We start from the raw sequence: 19,888 nt of genomic DNA on the forward strand, positions 1-19,888 counted from the left end.
CCAGTGAGATATCCGAGTGCATTATTTGAATACTCTAAATGCACCTTCTTGGATACATTTCGGAAACAGTTCTTTTTTCATGGCATTTGAAAGGTATAAACTGTGAAGCAAGGTTAACTGCATGCAGTAACGGGCCTTAGAATATTTTGTAACGCGGCAAGGGTTGGTACTTCTGAACTGCGAATTGGCGGTTAATTCGAAATCGTGTAATTCGAAGTCCGATTTTTTAGTCCCAACGACTTTGAATTAACGAGGTTTTACTGTATATAAAGTACATGATATTACATGAACCTTGGAATTAGTTTCAGCCACTTAATGGCCATCTTCAGCCAAATTAAAAATTTTTTTCTTATAACTGCACTTCAATACGGAACAAAAATGAAATTTATAGCTTGTAACAGATAGGTCTTATGGCAACAAAGTATCTTTAAGACATGCTGTGTATTGACTAAGGTGGAACCTTTTAATTTTAATTTTGTTGTAATTTACAGTAAAATCTCGATTATACGCATCCGAAAACTACGTTTTCCCGTATTATTCAAATTACGTGGTCCCGCGAGATCTTAATTAAATCACGTAAAAATCCTGCATTACCCATTCCTCGAAGAAACTATTTCCCAGATCAACCATCCAGAAATTTCAGTCCCATCAATGCTAAATCCTCGATCTCACGTTTTTTAAGAAACTGTATCTCACGAAAGTATGGCTATGGCATACTTACGGATCTTGGTGTTAACGTCCTGTCATTGCGGTAAATGAGGAAGTTCTGTACTGGAAAAACGATCAGAGGTGAACTTGCATAAGGGACAATCTTAGCATAGCATTCGGGTAGTACTGTTCAGAGAATCCTCGGAAATCATAAAGCAGAGAGTGTCCCCAACAATTGGAAGGAGACAGCAGATTTCGACAGCTCTACTTGAAGACTGAACGAGTTTCTTCAAATGTTCGTACTTGCAAAACGTCTACATTATGTCCAGGGTTAGATGTTTATTTTATTTTTATACTTTTTTCGAGTGTATTGCCGAACAGGTTTTCGGCACTTCCTGCAGGGCACTGTATAGTCACTGGGCTTTCAGGCAGGAATCGAAACTGCTCCTTAAGCAACATAAATTTAGTATTTTTAATATTATCGTGTACAATTATATTACTGAGACCAGAACAGATGTTGCACCTTACGTACATAAAGCCATGGGAGGTTTTGGGATTGCCTATTGCTGTTTTGGTCCTAATATAAAACTGGGAATTTCACTTTGTGTTAAAATCTTATAAAACTGCAGTCGTTTTATTTGCATGCGTTACACTTAGAAACTTCGTATAATTTTGCAGGGAGTGCACTTTCCAGCTGAGCTCAAGGTCACGAATAACCGTAATTTCGGAAGTATTAATATTTTTTCTCTTTCCAATTTGACTGCGATTAGTGACTGGCAGAATCGAATACAATGCATTCTAGAACTTGAGGATCGATACTTACATTCAAAACCATATTCGAATTCAACATAACCTTTAAAAATCGATGCAGGCCTAATTTATGCGGTACAAGATTTCCATAAATTGACTACAAATAGTATACCGGTGACCAAATTACAATGGAAGATAAAGGGATTTTGCCATCATGTTGGGCATATTTTATCTAACTTGCTGTATTTTATTAGATTAGAGAACTAAAAACTACTTGTGGTCAATTGTTGTTTGGCTGGGCATTACGGGTACAGTGTTAGATTTTTCGAAGTTTGGCTGATCAAAGTTGCTGAACTGAAAGAAGTTTTCAGAGGAAACTGACAAAGTTTTCCCTGTAAAGCTGAATGTAAAGTTTCGAGATCTTTAAGTTGTGTGCCAGTAAGTAAGTAATGTCTGAAGCCAGCCCCGCATTCTAACTTACCTGCCTCTCACCCAGATGGCCCAGGGTCGATTCCCAGGCAGGTCAGGCATTTTTACCTGGATATGAGGGTTGGTTCTAGGTTCACTCATTCTATGATCACCTCTAATTGAGGAGCTATTTAATGGTGAGGCGACCCCCGTCAAGGGACCCAGGAATAACGGCAGAGAGGATTAGTCACAGTGACAATGCGTCACCTTGTAATCTGCAGGCCTTCGGACAGAGTAGCGGACGCTTGCTAGGAGGAAGGCCCATTAGGACTGTAGTTTGGTTTGGTTTAGGGGTGTTTATAAGATTATATGTATTCATATTTCATTTTTGTGATGTTTAGCCAAATTGTTGATGGTTCATTCGTTTCTGGATTTTCTGTTTTCCCGTGTTGTATGTTTTTTCGTAGTCCCTCCAAAAATGGAGAATCGAGGTTGCACCATACCGTTAATATGAAACAACAAAAACATGAGATTCTTAAATTGCAAATACAGAATATCCCAAGTTTGTCAAACTTTGCAGTATTATTACTGTGAATAGTACTGGTACCTGAACTGTGACATCACTCGGGTTTTGAATGGTGATAGGCTTCTTCACCACGTCGCCAAGTTTCACATCGTTGAAGATTAGTCTGGGAGCTTTTGTGAAAGGAGCTAAGATCAGTACAGCAGCATCGTCCTGTTCCACCTGCTGCACTTTGTTACGCGATGAAATGTCAACCTGCACAAGAAAAACAAATATATTAACACACAATTACACTGGTTTATGTTTAACATATTTAGCACCACAGCAAACACAGGTGTCTGTTTTGAATTTTCCTGCTAGGTCACAGTGGATATGGATGTTTGCTGCCTCAAAACTGATCTGCTTGTATACAGGATATGACAATACCGAGTAACCATCAAGTACCCTTCAGTATAATTCTCATAACAGTATGTAGTATATAGAATACATTCAGAAACAAGAATTCCTCCCGCGCTCCACATATTTTACATTCAGATAAACTTTATTTTCTTTAGATTGTAGCTTGCTTGTCATTCACTCTTCCATGTAAATGCAAAGAAAATGTTAGTACAAGCAGACAAATTAGGCAATGGAATTTGAATACATACGAATGTAGGAAATTATCACGAATTATTAACAGTCCAAAGTGATGGTCAGATAAATAATACCACCACCACTCCGTTTAATGATATTTTATTTACCCTACACCAATGGTCAGGTGTCAATTCACAAACAAGAGAGAGGTGCAATGTTTTCATGTACTGTATTAACTTTTAACCCAGAACCGTCACTTAGCACACACCTCATACATCACACCTACTGTATTCCCCTTTCTTCACTTCAACTCACAGAGGTATCAAACTGGGTATCTGGCAGTATCTGACGCACGCTATTAGTATCCGCTTGTGTGACCATCATGGCTCCAGTAGATACAAATTTCCTGATAGGCCACAGATCACACCAATGTCTGCCTAATTTTGTTTTCATTTTTACACTATTTTCTACTTTCAATTAAATGCACGGTGGAATATTGCTACTCAAATGCCAGAGTACAAATGTATTTTTGGTCTACAGAGAAAAATTTCAAATTTTTGCTTGGCACTCAATGCAACTCACTTTGTCAAAGGAACCTGTTTTATCTGTCACTTGTCACAATGTCCACTTCCTTTACAAGATATTAGAATCATTCCATATTGCTGGTTTCACTTTACAAAGGAAAAATGTAATGTATCCTATTCAATACACAATTCCATCATTAGATGAAATAATAAAATTCAAGCATGTTTCAACTCGTTTGAGCCATCTTCAGCGAAATAAGGGGGGGAGTTAAAAGTTATTTACATAATACAAGCTAAAAATGTGATAAAATCATAATGGAACAAATAAAAACCAAGAGGGACATGACAAATAAAAAACAATTACAACATTTCCATCTTAGATGGAGCAATAAATAAGTTCAGTGAAAAAAGGGTTAATATTATATATAACTTATTTATTGCTCCATCTAAGATGGAAATGTTGTATATTGTATTGTTTTTATCTTCTGGCATGTCTCTTGTTTTCATTTGTTCCTTCATTATGTTTTTAGCACATTTGTAGCTGTATTATGTAAATAACTTAACTCCCCCCACATTTCACTGAAGATGGCTCAAACAAGTCAAAAGATGTTTCAATTTCATTACTCCATTTAATGATGGAATTATGTATTGAATAGGATACATTAAATTTTATTTTGTAAAATGTCCACTTCCTCCAGCAAGAATAAAGTACGAAGGCCATCCAGAAAATGGTACCCGTTTGCGCAATAAAGATTTAGAAGTAAATAATAACAAATATACACATTTTTATTGGAAAGAGCATACTTTACACTACTTCTCTACATAATCTCCAAGCAAATTTAGGCATTTGTCATAACGTGGGAAGAGTTTTTGCATTCCAGCGTCATAGTCCTCCGCCGCCTGCGTATTGAGATACGTAGTCGGATGGTCTTTGACAATTTCATGAACAATTGTTCGAGACACATTAGGAAAATGTTCACAGAGTTCATCAATCGTGACGTGCCGATCATTCCTCACGCATTCGTCTACTGCGCTCAGCAGTTGGTCTGTAATGACAGATGGTCTCCTTGAACACTCCTCGTCGTATTCCCCCTCCCCAGATTGAAGTTGCGACACCAGCGCCAAACAGACTCGTCCATCACATTGTCTCCACACACCTCCGTTAACTGGCGATGAATATCACAAGGTCGAACGTTTCGTGCATTAAGAAATTTAATCACGGCCCTCACTTCACAACTGGCGGGGTTCTCAATTTGTTTGAACATTTTGAACGATCACAGACACAACATAGGCAATGCTAGCGTCACGCAACCTCGCACAGAGCAGGCAGACAACCCACTAACGCGGTCTGACCTTGCCCAGCGGCTACCCGAGTCTTCAGCACTTCATGCGGCACTAACGGGTACTACTTTCCGAACGGCCCTCTTACTTCATAACCAAGAGAGAAATTGATTGTGGCAAATTCTTTAGCGTTTTAAGAGTCAGAGAAAGAGAACAATTTGTTTAGCTTACAATTTTACACACGTAACAAAGCAAGCTATAGAAGCAACCAGCAAGTCAGTAAGCTTTATGAAGAAAATCAGAAAGGAGCTTAAAATGGAGAGTGAAATGAAAGTTTCAACTTCACAAAACACATGCACAGTAAAATGATACCGAGTATGTAAGTTAGGAAGCAAGGAGCATACTAGATAAACATATTATTTGATAGGTTTTTGATTTAAACATTGTCAACAAAAGAAAAATTATCATGCAACAAATTGATGAAGTGTTTGGCATTTGTCGACGACTTTGTGCTGCTCGCAGAAATGTGGGAGGAAACAAAAGAACAAATCGCCGAATTACAAGAGCAGGGGGGGGGGAAGATATGACAAGATTTCTTTCGAAAAGATGAAGATCATGATGAATATACTTGACACTCCTAAGAGAAATTAGGAGCTCAAAAAAGAGGTGGTGAAGAGTTTCAAGTACCTAGGGAAATGGACTGAATGGAACAACCTTGAAGGGAAAGCAACGGAAGCGAGAAGGACCAAAATGGAACTAGTTTTCCAGAAAACCAAAAACACAATAAGAAAGCCCTCTCCTGGAACACCAAAATAAGGCATTATAACACAGTAATTAAGCCTGAAGGACTGTATGCAACAGAGACACTAGTCATGGGGAGGAAAGGGCAAATGAAGTTTATTAATACATCCATAACAGGGTATATCCCCAATTACAATGGATGGTACAAAATGCATTCAGTATATAAATGGTACCTGTATGTACAAAATATATAACAATTAAAAAACCAAGATTGCCATGACTAAATTAAATTATTCTTAAACACATTTTCAATAAATCATACAAACATATAAAATAATAAAGTTAAAGAAGATAAAACAAATAAGCAGAGAAAAAAGAAAAATATTCATAAGAATAGGAAATACACAAACACATACATTGGAAAAATAATAGTGGCATTACATAAGTCATATATCAGTGCTGAATTAATTTTCTGCAATAAATTATTCATTATAGATGGAGAAATAGGAAATCAAGGAGAGGAAACTATTCAGGAAGATCATCTACGTAAAGTCGGAGAGACTCTCGGATACCTTGAGGAAAAGGAGGATTTATTTCTATGGGCACATATTCCAAATGAATCCTGATAGATTAACTAAACAGATCTTTGACTTCTTTAAAAAAGGCTAAACCCAATTGGTTTAAGGAAGTTGAGAAGAATCTGAGAGATTCTAAGATTACTGAACTCATGTTAAATAATGGTAGGTACAGCCAAAACCGTGACCAAAGACAAAACTAAGAGGTTCCAAGTTAACACCAGAAAACCGATTCAGATATCAGAGGAGGAAAGGAGGTCGAGATCAGTTAGAATGGAGAACTATTGAGAGAAGAAAAGAGCACAAACTTGTAAGAAGTGATTGATCTGACGTACCCCAAAGATGGGTGATGTGAAATGAAGAAGAAAGTGACTTGTTCAAGGTGGTCCTGTTACCTCTGAGAAAATGGCACATCACCAGAAGAAAAAAAAAAAAAAATCGATCATTTCTTAAAACTTATATCCATCAGACTTATGCTGTCAAAAAGTGTTTGCAGGACAACAAGACTGATGTTATTTTAACATTTATAGTGCAGGGCAAAGGTGGATTTTTATTCATGTTGACAGAGTGGAAGGTTTTATTCCTTTGTCACTTAATGTGCAGACAAAATCAGGAGACTATCATGACGATATGAATGGCCAAAACTTCATTAAATGCCTCCAGACCCAGCTACTGCCAAACAGTCTTGGGGCCATTATTATTGTTATGTGCAATACACCAAATTGCAGCCAGTAAATAAACCATCCACGCTGAGTAGCAGAAAAGAGGAAATGAAGATGTGGCTATCTCAAAATAACAAATTTTCCACCAAATGCCAGGGAGTGAGTTACTTTATATTGTACAGCACAAGAAATTTAACCCAACATTCTCTGTGAATAAGACTTTTAAAATAGGCTGGGCATACTGTTACAAGGTTCCCCGTACCCCTGCAACAAACCTAACAGAATACGTTAGGAGTGGTGTGAAATGAAGTCTCTGGAAAAATGTAAAACATTCAAATGCAGATATAGAAAACATTACCCGGGAAGCATTTACCAGTATAACAGTAGATAACTGGAAGATGACTTGTGAGCATGTGGATAAATTGAGAGCTATTTACCGGAAGAACGAGGCTTTGCTGCATAATTAGAGCCCTGCGCGGAAATACAAAATATTATCCGCATCCGCACTTCATCCGCATCGCATCCGTATCTGCGAAAGGTTATCCCCATCCACGAATGCTTATCCGCGGATATTGTAAATATTTAACTGCAGTATATTACTCCCAAGGTATTGAAAAGGACAGATCTATTAACACAATACAATAGGTCTGATATCACGCACCAGAACCCCTACAGTCACAGGTTTATGAGGGATTTTCTCTCGTGACAACTACCGAAGTACTGACCTTTGTTCCTCCCTTCCATTAATTGCGGACACGAGCCAGTTACACTTAGGTCAGATTTACGGCTTTATGGTCTCAAGGTTCTTTATATATCACCATTCTCCCATACCAGTGCCAAGGGTCACCTAGCCCCAAACAAAAATAGAGTATACCTGAGGGAAAATCAAACTTCATCATTTAGAAATTATCAGTAAAATTATCCACACTGCCAAACAGTTTGCATCTACCAAGACACTAACTTCACGGATATCTGCATCAGTACAGGGCTCTATGTATGCTGTGCAAGAACATCTGATCATTAGAATTAGTGGAGAGAGTGACAACAATTAACACTAGAACGGCCGAACTTTCCTCATACCTATAAAGGCCGCAGGCGGTCATTTTGACTGCTACCACTTACTGACATATCTAGCATCTAGGATCTGGGAAACATGCGAATGTTCCATTATTAATTTCAAAACAACATAGTTAACAATTGAGATGTATTGTATACAAATCAATCCATTGTTAAGTATTAATAACTGTTCATATTCTCTCACTTCTAATAGGTAACAATGAAATATTTTGACAGACTTGCTATTGAATTCCTTTATGAAAACTTATGATAAAAATAACAGTCTATTTGTTTACAAGCCTATTTAGGCACTTGACAAGCAATTTATGCAAGTTATTAACTCACACAAACATTTTCCGCAGACTACGTCGTTGCACGAAGAACATGTGTCAGAGGTTTAGTTCTGTTTATAATTGGAGTTCACTTGACGTTGTCATCGCTTACGACTGGCACATTGGACCTGAGTCTGAGGCTCAGGCTGAAGTGTAAGGAGGTTTTTGTTTGATAGTGGTTTTACGTAGCACCGAACAGATAGGCGTTTATGGCGACTAAATGTAGGGAGTTCAATCAACTGGGATCTTGTCTTCACAAAATCAGATCTTAGTTCTTGTATTACTTCAAGAATATAATTATGTCGAGAGATTCTCTGTCCTGTAACTTCCATGTAGACTATCCATGAATTTATTGCTGCTAGATCAAGTACGTTATAAAATACATCCAGCCCTGTTCACAATGAAGTATTTATTATTTTCCACCTAGTCGATACAATGATTGCTTAAGGCAATTTAATGGTTAAAAGTGGTACATGTTTCGTATTTTATCAACATCTTCAGCCATATAACACTGTTTAGATGAAAAATATATAAAATTGACAAAGTAATGCTTAAGAGGAAGTGTCCTTAAAATTAACATAAGATTGACAACACTTCCTCTTAAGCATTACTTTGTCAATTTTATATATTTTTCATCTAAACAGTGTTATATGGCTGAAGATGTTGATAAAATACGAAACATGTACCACTTTTAACCATTAAATTGCCTTAAGCAATCACTGCATCGACTAGGTGGAAAATAATAAATACTTAATTGTGAATCTATTGAAGTGCGATACGGACCATGAAACTGATTTTATGTAATCCAGCCCTGTTGCGTATATATGCGCCATTTGATCACCTGCATCCGCACCATACTTAGTTCCGTTATAAAATTCAGTAGTACTAGGGAGGCTCTGGTTATCTTCACTGACTTGAATGCTTGGGTGTAGAATACTTAGCAGAAGCACATTCTTGTTCACTTTGCCTTGATATACTGTGAGAGTAGTGTGATCTTCCTTCTGGAATACTACAGTCTCGTACAGATTCATACATAGTGCTTTGATTGACTCCGGGATTTCCTTCCTCACTTGATTGATTGTTCTAACAAAACTAGTTTTCTTCTCTATCAGTCTCTCAGCCAACTTTGCTAATGTAAAGAAGTTATCAGTGGCCACGTTATGTACTTTCATGAGGTATGGGTCCATAAGTTTCAGGGCAACATTTACAGGCAGTGACTCATGAGCAGGTCGCATTTTGTCTATCCCAAGGTAAGGAAACCCATTGCACACATACTTAGAATCAACGTCACCAGTAGCCAAAATTTTATGCCAAATTTATCTGGCTTGTTGGCCATATACTGCTCGAACCTGCACGGAGCTTTGCTGACGAAGTGTTGTTCATCAGCTGTGACGTTCGCTCCTGGTTTATAGCAAGCTAAACAATTCTCAATAAATCTATTCCAAATAGCATACGCCAAAGCAAATTTACTTGTCAGCAAACGAGTGGATCTAGTTTTACGGAGATCAAAGAGCAAATACCTTAGAATTTATTTGAACCTGTTCCTTGCCATAGTGTTGGTGAAAACAGGGGGACCCCATAAAGAAGACCACATGTGATCTACGGCTAGACTAGTAAGTTTATAGGCTCCATGGGTGTATAATATACCAATAAAATCATCTAATTCTTCCAAAGAAATAGACCACTTGTTGTCCATTGTCTGTGAGCATCGGTCTCTGTGCACATCTTTATATGCTTCAACATGGATGTGTCAATGAATAAACGTCAGACACTAATCTTGCTATTGGTCTCTCTATGTTATGCTTAGCATGAGAAGTAGGCCCTGCTGCCTCTTTCAGTAAATAGTGAGCAACCATCCTTCCAGGGGGGTTCCCACTACTGTCGATAACAGTCCAAATAATCGTTCCATCCTTACCATATAACTGATCCCCTGGTGCAAATGAAGAAGACTATACCAGTTCATGACCTCTCCCACCTCGTCCCCTTCCTCTTCAAACAGGTGGCCAGCCGCTAAGAGACCATTCTCTGCTGCAAGATTGATCATGGCTGGTTGAAGGAATATTTTCATTAGCCGAATCACTATCACTATCCGACACATTGCCACACTGTTGAGGTATAGAATCCTCATCGTCACTCATTACGTCTATGTCTGATAATATATCTTCATCTCCTGATTCATCTTCTAGCTTTTCAAGTTCTGCTAATAACTGAACAGGAGTAAGTTTTTGCCGCCTAGCCATTATTACGCACTATACTACACGAAGGACAGGCACTAACTCGTCCACTCGCGACCACCGCTAGAGGCATACTATTTAGTTACATCATATGCCCCTATAGCGCCAGTTGTAAATATATCACAGGAAGCAAGCAGTGAGCAGAATATAGCTCTATGTACCAAGGAAGTGAAGGTCAAAATGACCGCTTACGGCCTTCCTAGGTATAGGAGACAATATCGGTGTTCCCTTATCAACTACGGATGTAATTTTTGGCGGGAATGTATATAACCCTAAAAGATTAAGTCACAAAACCACAACCTCTTGCATTAAAAAGTATGAGCGTGGAAATACCTTGAAATTCGCTAACGGTCAAAATGACCGCTCTGGCCGTTTTAGTGTTAAGAGAGCAGTAATGGACCAGACTCAAATTTCTTCAGCGGCAGCAGCGATTCAGTTGCCAGCCAAATCTCTGTGTTGCACCTTAGGAGTAGGGCAGTAGTGCTCTTCACTTGGTTGTGGTTCACCATTGCATTTCCACCCTGAAATGCATGGCTTTTTTAAAGGATGTACGAGTATTTTGTTTTATATTCTATTCATACGTTGTGTTCCATTTCCCTTCTTTACTTAATCAGTTAATCAAGAAAAGAAGAAACTAACAATCAGGGTAGCTGACTGAACCATTGAGGGAAGTATGTTTGTGTAAAATATTCGTATTTATTTATATGCTCATTTGATACAGGTGTGTGTGTGTGTGTGTGTGTGTGTGTGTGTGCGCGCGCGTGCGCGCACACACACACCGTGCTTTTGCCTACCAGTGACATTGGTGCGAACAGGTTAAACAACATTTCTCTTCCTGAAGTATTTGGCAAACATTCCTTGTGTCACCGCAATACCTGTCAGTGTACACGAATCCCTAGTGAGAAACATAACCTTACACAGCAGTCCGCAGATATCTGTTTAAATCATGGCAGTTTACAACTAATTGAGATGCTTTGTCATTTTATTTAATATGTGTGATTGACGCATTTCCAGTTACTCATTGTCGACTCGACAGCGGCGCTTTACTACTGCTGTCTCCCTACAAAGTTGCAGTGCTCTCTAACATGCAGGCAGAGTCAGCAATGATAGCGCCAATGGTCCAGACCTTTACTTGTATTTGCCAGGTTATAAAATATTGCATTAAGAAGCCTTTTGATATTCATTGTTGTTCCTTCAGTAATGAAATGTTCAGAGAACACAAGCCAATCAAATATTGGAAAAAAGCACCAATCATATTTAATGTAGATTTAACTGAGGTTTCTTCTAAAATAACAAGCGTTATGCTTTTTTTTAGAGGGCCGAGTAGGTGGGTAAACTCAAAAATAAACCTAAACTTTACACTTGTTAACCCAGCAACAGGCACCTGGTGAGGTAAGCTCTCACTCCTTGATACTGTCGCATCCCACTGCGCAATGGTTTTGCGCACAAGTATCTCCTAGGTATTCCAAGTTCATTGTTTTGCATGTAAGTCTGCAACTGTTGCTTTTTGGTGGAGGTTCATTGTTTTCGTTTGTGGTGCATTGTTGTAATCCTTGCAGTTCAAGACAGATTTTCCCTCACCGTGTGCCTTGTTACATTTGTATTTCTGGCAATGATAAGCAAGGTAGAATATCCTACATTTCTAACTAAAATATTGTAAAATACAATAATTATTATGAAAATATATACAGAAAGCTTTAAATAACCAATTAAATCTAAATATATATATAAGAGTTTCGTCTGCACATTGCTCAGAATTTGAAAAGAATGGTATTTCTGCATCGGTCATATCCACAGTAACAAGAAAATGCACTTTTTACGTTTCCGTAATTTCTGTCTGTATGTGTGCACACGCATCACTAGAAAATGGCTAAAGAGAATTTAATGAAAATCAGTATGCAAAGTCGAGGGATAAGTCGCTACAATCTAGGCCATAAATAATTTTATTCACGCTGATTAAAATGGTAGTTTAGGGGAAGGCCTAAAATTTAATTCTTAAATATTTGCATCATTAGTGGTCCTATCTCATTGAAAATTGGTATGCAAAGTCTGAGAATGAGCCACTACAATATAAGGCTATAAATAATTTAATTAACGCTGAGTGAAATGGTAGTTTAGTGGGAGGCCTAAAATTAAATTCTCAAATATTTATATTATTAGCGGTCGTATCGATTAATACTACATAACCAAAGTTATATAAAATGAAATTTCGGAGCATTTATGTCATACATTTTTACCGCACTGGCTATGATAGCACCGATATTCATGAATTTGTATTTTTGTTGCCAAGTCCATATCAACGCCAAGCCACGAGAAAATAGGTAAACAGAATTTAATGAAAATCAGTATATAGAGTCTGGGAATAAGAAACTATAGTCTAAACTATAAACAACTATATTCGCCCTGGATGAAATTGTAGTTTAGGGGGAAGTTGCCAAAAATGTAATTATTAAATACCTATGTCATTGGTTCTATCAAAAAGTACTACATAACAAAAGTTCTAGAGAACATGATTTCCGGTCATTTATGTTTCATTCAGTTTTAACGCACCGACTATAAGAGTGGTATTTCAGAGTCGGAAGAAAACTTAATGTGAAGGCCTACAATATCGAAAGCGCATAACATCGATCAACAATAACATTATATTGACCATTGTTTGTTCTCATGTCCTTTAGTCTCTTATGCTGCCTCTCAACTCCGATAGGTGGGATTACTGCTGTGTACCAAGTATAACAGTCTGGCTGAATACTGGCGGGAAATAGCCAGGGAGCTAGAAAACTTTATTCTTTAGCATGCCATTTCTCTGGTTCATTCATTTTCTGATACAGCTGGTATGTAACACAGTGGTACATTATAGTATTCTAGCTATTCGATCCCTACTCTGACGCACTGTTTTGAATGAGCAGTGGGCATACTTAAGGCAGAGGCTCACTTAGTATAGTAGTAGTAGTAGTAGTAGTAGTAGTAGTAGTAGCAGCAGCAGCAGCAGTAGTATAGAATAACAATTACGGCTATTCCAAATTATAGCAGCACAATTCACTAAATAACTCAAAATTCAACCCTGAAAAGAGCCTTTTCTTAAGAAAAGTTTCTTCCTCTTCATTTTTATTAAATTCTACATTAATTTTATTCCAAATTAGCAGTGAAGAGGCGATTTCTCCCCTGGCTTGGAGGAAAAATTTGCCTCCAAGTCATTTTTCCGCCGCCAGTGTACTGAATTGATACTTTCCGACTCATCGGTACTCGTAGGAAAGAGATTAGTAAAAGGGCATTGTTCCTGCCCTGGGAGTCACCACTATTCGACCCTCTCCCCACCGAAAAGGGACAAAGAGAGTTGACGGCCCACGGCAGTCTGTGCCTTTGTCATTCCAGCTCTGGAACTTTGGACTGTTAGATCGGCAGCGCAGTCCTGTTCGTTAAAAGTGAGAAAATGTGTATTTTCCCATTTGATCGAGTATTTCATATGGAAGCATTGCTTTTTATCGTGCCATTCCTACTGACATTGTAATGTATGTTCATTCCAGTTGGGAAAACCACTAAGACAGTCTTTCTGAGGATGTAAAAAGGCAGGTGGAGAGTGAGTGTCTACATTTATAATGAAAGCTCCCCAACCTGAATGTGACTGATGGTATGCAAGCAGGTCTACCATTACAGTGAAAACTCCCTAACTCCATCTTCATATGAGAAAAGATGTTTGGTGACTTCCCCGTCGCGTTTCTAGGGTAACGCTAAGAGCTATGCAATTTCATACAATCTTGCTCACAATGTGTACACTACCTAACCTAGAATTCTGTATACAATGTAGAATTCTGTAGCGAAGCATGGGTACATCAGCTAGTATACCATAAAGGTAATATGCTTCATTAATTTCATAGGTGAGAGAAAATCTCATCATGCACCCGCTTCCGTTCCAACTCAAAACGCGCCCATTGCCGGGTTAAGGTTTCTTTTTTTTTTTTTTTTTTAACACGCTACAACTTCATTTCTTTCTCTTCATGCGGAGTTTTCTCTGTGTCCAATACTCCATGCGTTCGTTAGCCTTTTTTCAGTTGTTCATCCGTCCAGGCTCCTCTGGTCTTAGTTCTTCCTGCGGCTTAAACACCTTCCAAATTCTTCAGTGTGTTCCTAAATGTATTCCTATCTAACAGGTAGTCTTCCAACATGCTTAACCTTTCCATATCCTCCATTTCCTTAATCCATGCTGTAGTGGTCTCTTTTCTCCAGAAGTAATCGAATATCTGTTTGGTAAGTCTGTCTGTTCATTCTGTACAGATGTCTGGGTTAAGTTATTAAACAGAGAATGGAAAACACCAGGAAGAACAGCACAAATATGTAAAGGAATATGGAAAACCAAATCTACAGGTAAAAAAAGTAGATGCAAGCAGCTAGCAGTAAAAAATTGCATGAATGAATTGTGATCAAAATAAATGAATACTCTCTCTCCCCAGTTAATCATCCATGGGAAAGAAGACTATTCTACTCATTCATTCACTGGCATAAGTTCACCCATTATAATGCTATAAAACATTGCACAGTTACCGAATTTCTACCGACATCTCTCCTCAACAAAGCCTCCGTGGCTCAGGCAGCAGCGCGTCGGCCTCTCACCGCTGAGTTCTGTAGTTAAATCCCAGTCACTCCATGCAAGATTTGTGCTGGACAAAGCGGAGGTGGGACAGGTTTTTCTCCGGGTACTACAGTTTTTCCTGTCATCTTTCATTCCGGCAACGCTCTACTATCACTTCATTTCATCTGTCAGTCAATCACTGCCCCAGAAGACTGCAACAGACTGGCACAATTCCTATCCGTGCCCCAAGATGAGGGCTTCATTCATTCCATCCCTGACCTGGTCAATGAGTGAAAAACAGGTTGTAGGTTTTCATTTTCATCTCTCCTCAACAAGGTATTCCATACAAGATTTGTATTATTTCAAATCCATTATAATGGATTACAATCCATTATAATGCTCTGGTTATGGTTCATGGTGTGGGTTACTGCAGTCACGTCCTAGTTCGTGAACCATGGGCAACAGCTGAGTGGCCTAGTAAATGGTCGTGACAGTCGAGATACCACTTGCTATAGAACGGGAGTGGGCATCTTGGACATATTCTGAGTCATTGCCCTCCTTGTGTTCAGGCAGCTAGGACTATACAATCCACCAGTGATCCATAACCCGTTACAGGAGAGATCCTCATCTGGACTATGTGTAAGTACGGCAGCATCCTGTTTCATGAATTTACCGAGCTCAGAACACTTGAAGCAAGCCTCTGTAGGACCTACGGGAGTAACAGAGTCCCACTCCCATCTGACAGGCGAGGGACTCCTTGGAAATAACTTGGCAAACGAAACGGAATTTGATGGCGAGCTATGAATATTAATGGGGCTTACGGAAGTAAATAGAACTGGCTGAGTCAGCAAAGAGGATGCATCTGCATGTGCTAAGAGTAAGTGATATTCGGGTGAGGGGAGATAGCGAGGAAGAGATAGGAGACTATAATGTGCAATTGACGGGTGTTGGAAAGAACTGCAGTGTGGGATCACAAATACCATTAGGCACGTAATTGAGCGAATGATGTGGGTAGATTTGGCAGTTGGAGGAATTAGGATGAGAATTGTCTCAGTGCATTCACCATCTAAGGGTGCAGATGAGAATGAAGTTGATAAGTTTTATGAAACATTGAGTGACATCGTGGTCAGGGTCAACAGCAAGGATAGGATAATGCTAATGGGCGATTTCAATGCACGGGTGAAGTTTAAGAAAGCGGAGATTGTTATTAGTGCTATACTGTGTAGAAGGGATACTGACTGGAGGGTGATTGGGGATTTAAATGAGATTACGGAGTGGGTATGAGGGAAACTGGGAGTGAAATTTCTAGATCCTAATGGGTGGGATCTGCGCTCAGATGGCCTTCATTTAAACCGCAGTGGTACGTATAAGTTAGGAAATTTGTTTTGAAGGGTAACAGGGAGGTACATTCAGGGAAACGGGATGGCCTCGGGAGCGGTGATAAGGGAACAGGGAACTAGAAATCAAGTAGGGATGACATAAAATTGTTAGTGTTGAACTGTAGAAGTATTGTACGGAAAGGAATAGAATTAAGTAATTTAATAGATATATATTTACCAGATATTGTAATAGGAGTTGAATCATGGCTGAGAAATGATATAATGGATGCAGAAATTTTCCCACGGCACTGGAGTGTGTATCGTAGAGATAGGCTAGGAAGGGTGGAGGGGGAGTGTTCATTCTGGTGAAAAGAATTTGTAAGCTACGAAAAAGTTAAAGATGAGACACATGAAATTCTAGGTGTAAGGCTCATTTCTAAAGATATATTTGGAGTGTACAGATCGGGAAAAGGCAGCACTGACACGGATTCGGAATTATTTGATACGATAGTCAGCTATGTGGGAAATGACATAGAAAGAAATGTGATTGTAGCGGGAGATCTGAATTTGCCAGATGTCAATTGGGAAGGAAATGCGAACGACAGGAAGCATGACCAACAAATGGCAAATAAGTTAATATGGGAAGGACAGCGGATTCAGAAAGTGATGGAACCAACCAGAGGGAAAAATATCCTGGATGTCGTGCTGATAAAACCAGATGAGCTCTATAGGGAAACTGAAATAATAGATGGTATTAGTGATCATGAAGCTGTTTTTGTGGTAGTTAAAAATAAATGTGATAGAAAGGAAGGTCTTAAAAGTACGACTGTTAGGCAGTACCATATGGCTGATAAAGCAGGCATGAGGCAGTTTCTAAAAAGTAACTATGATCGGTGGAAAACGGTAAATAAAAATGTAAACAGACTCTGGGATGGGTTTAAAGAAATTGTTGAGGAATGTGAAAACAGGTTTGTACCATTAAGGGTGGTAAGGAATGGTAAAGACCCACCTTATTATAATAGAGAAATAAAGAGACTAAGGAGGTGCAGACTGGAATGAAATAGTTAGAAATGGCTGTGGAAGTAAGCAGAAATTGAAGGAACTTACTAGAAAATTGAATCTAGCAAAGAAGGCAGCTAAGGAAAACATGATGGCAAGCATAATTGGCAGTCATACGAATTTTAGTGAAAAATGGAAGGGTATGCATAGATATTTTAAGGCAGAAACAGGTTCCAACATGACATTCCAGGAATAATTAATGAACAAGGGCAGTGTGTATGTGAGGATCTTCAAAAGGCAGAAGTATTCAGTCAGCAGTATGTAAAGATTGTTGGTTACAAGGATAATGTCGAGATAGAGGAGGAGACTAAGGCCAAAGAAGTAATAAAATTTACGCATGATAACAATGACATTTACAATAAGATACAAAAGTTGAAAACTAGAAAAGCGGCTGGAATTGATCAGATTTCTGGGGATAGCTATACTAAAGACAATGGGTTGGGATATAGTACCATATCTGAAGTACTTATTTGATTATTGTTTGGTCGGAGGAGCTATACCAGATGAATGGAGAGTTGCTATAGTAGCCCCTGTGTATAAAGGAAAGGGTGATAGACATAAAGCTGAAAATTACAGGCCAGTAAGTTTGACATGCATTGTATGTAAGCTTTGGGAAGGCATTCTTTCTGATTATATTAGACATGTTTGTGAAATTAATAGCTGGTTCGATAGAAGGCAATTCGGTTTTAGGAAAGGTTATTCCACTGAAGCTCAACTTGTAGGATTCCAGCAAGATATAGCAGATATCTTGGATTCTGGAGGTCAAATGGACTGTATCGCGATTGACCTGTCTAAAGCATTTGATAGGGTGGATCATGGGAGACTACTTGCAAAAATGAGTGCAATTGGACTAGACAAAAGAGTGACTGAATGGGTTGCTATATTTCTAGAAAACACATCTCAGAGAATTAGAGTAGGTGAAGCTTTATCTGACCCTGTAATAATTAAGAGGGGAATTCCTCAAGGCAGTATTATCGGACCTTTATGTTTTCTTATATATATAAATGATATGAGAAAAGGAGTGGAATCGGAGGTAAGGCTTTTTGCGGATGATGTTCTTCTCTATAGTGATAAGTTACAAGATTGTGAGCAACTGCAACGTGACCTCGAAAATGTTGCGAGATGGACAGCAGGCAATGGTATGTTGATAAACGGGGTTAAAAGTCAGGTTGTTTCACAAATAGGAAAAGTCCTCTCAGTTTTAATTACTGCGTTGATGGGGTGAAAGTTCCTTTTGGGGATCATTGTAAGTATCTAGGTGTTAATATAAGGAGAGATCTTCATTGGGGTAATCACATAAATGGGATTGTATATAAAGGGTACAGATCTCTGCACATGGTTATGAGGGTGTTTAGGGGTTGTAGTAAGGATGTAAAGGAGAGTGCATATAAGTCTCTGGTAAGACCCCAACTAGAGTATGGTTCCAGTGTATGGGACCCTCACCAGAATTACCTGATTCAAGAACTGGAAAAAATCCAAAGAAAAGCAGCTCGATTTGTTCTGGGTGATTTCCGACAAAAGAGTAGCGTTACAAAAATGTTGCAATGTTTGGGTTGGGAAGAATTGAGAGAAAGAAGAGCTGCTCGACTAAGTGGTATGTTCCGAGCTGTCAGCGGAGAGATGGCGTGGAATGACATTAGTAGACGAATAAGTTTGAATGGTGTTTATAAAAGTAGGAAAGATCACAATATGAGGATAAAGTTGGAATTCAAGAGGACTAACTGGGGCAAATATTCATTTATAGGAAGGGGAGTTAGGGATTGGCATAACTTACCAAGGGAGATGTTCAATAAATTTCCAATTTCTTTGAAATCATTTAGGAAAAGGCTAGGAAAGCAACAGATAGGAAATCTGCCACCTGGGCGACTGCCCTAAATGCAGATTAGTATTGATTGATTTGATTTGAAATAGAACTGAAGGATACGAAAGGGTGATTGGGAAATGTGGGGAAAATATGGAAGCTATTGCGAATGGGAAGCGTTTGCTGGACTTCTGTGCTAGTATGGGTTTAGCAGTAACAAATACATTCTTCAAGCATAAGGCTATTCACCGCTACACGTGGGAGGCTAGGGATACCATATCCATAATAGACTATACCTTAACCGACTTCAAATTCAGGAAGTCTGTTAGGAATGTACGAGTTTTCCGGGGATCTTTCGATGATATAGACCATTATCTGATCTGTACTGAACTAAGTATCTCTAGGCTTAGGATAGAGAAAATGAAATCTGTCTGCAAACAAATAAGGGTAGAAAATCTCCCGGACGAGGGAATTAGAAGTACATTGATATGATTAATGAGAAGTTTCGAACAGAGGACATTAAGCAGATTCAGGATATAGAAAGAGAATGGGTAGCATACAGGGATACTGTAGTAGAAACAGAAAGGGAATGTCTAGAAACAACGGTTTGCTTTGAGCGAAAGCTGCGTGGACTCAGGATATCTTATGAATATGTTAGAAGTAACAGACATGAAAGTAGCAAGAATGAATGCTTGTACAATCAGGTGGGAACAATGGTAGGAAGGTACTCAGAATTATGAGATAAAGGCTAAGTTAGGAATGAACTCTATGGATGAAGCTGTACGCATAAACCGGCTTTGGTGGTGGGATCATTTGAGGTAAATGGAGGAGGATA

General features: G+C 38.7%; 1 protein-coding gene across 1 annotated transcript in view; it reads right to left on the reverse strand.

The window, feature by feature from the left end:
* Positions 1–19,888, reverse strand: part of LOC136875848 (abnormal spindle-like microcephaly-associated protein homolog) — a 277,845-nt gene that overhangs the window by 229,133 nt on the left and 28,824 nt on the right. Inside the window, exon 2 of the mRNA XM_068228216.1 lies at positions 2,414–2,584. Coding sequence (XP_068084317.1) covers positions 2,414–2,584 — 171 coding nt within the window. The remainder of the gene's footprint in view (positions 1–2,413; positions 2,585–19,888) is intronic.

This window comes from Anabrus simplex, chromosome 6, assembly GCF_040414725.1.
Source record: "Anabrus simplex isolate iqAnaSimp1 chromosome 6, ASM4041472v1, whole genome shotgun sequence".
In the NCBI taxonomy this organism is placed as follows: domain Eukaryota; kingdom Metazoa; phylum Arthropoda; class Insecta; order Orthoptera; family Tettigoniidae; genus Anabrus; species Anabrus simplex.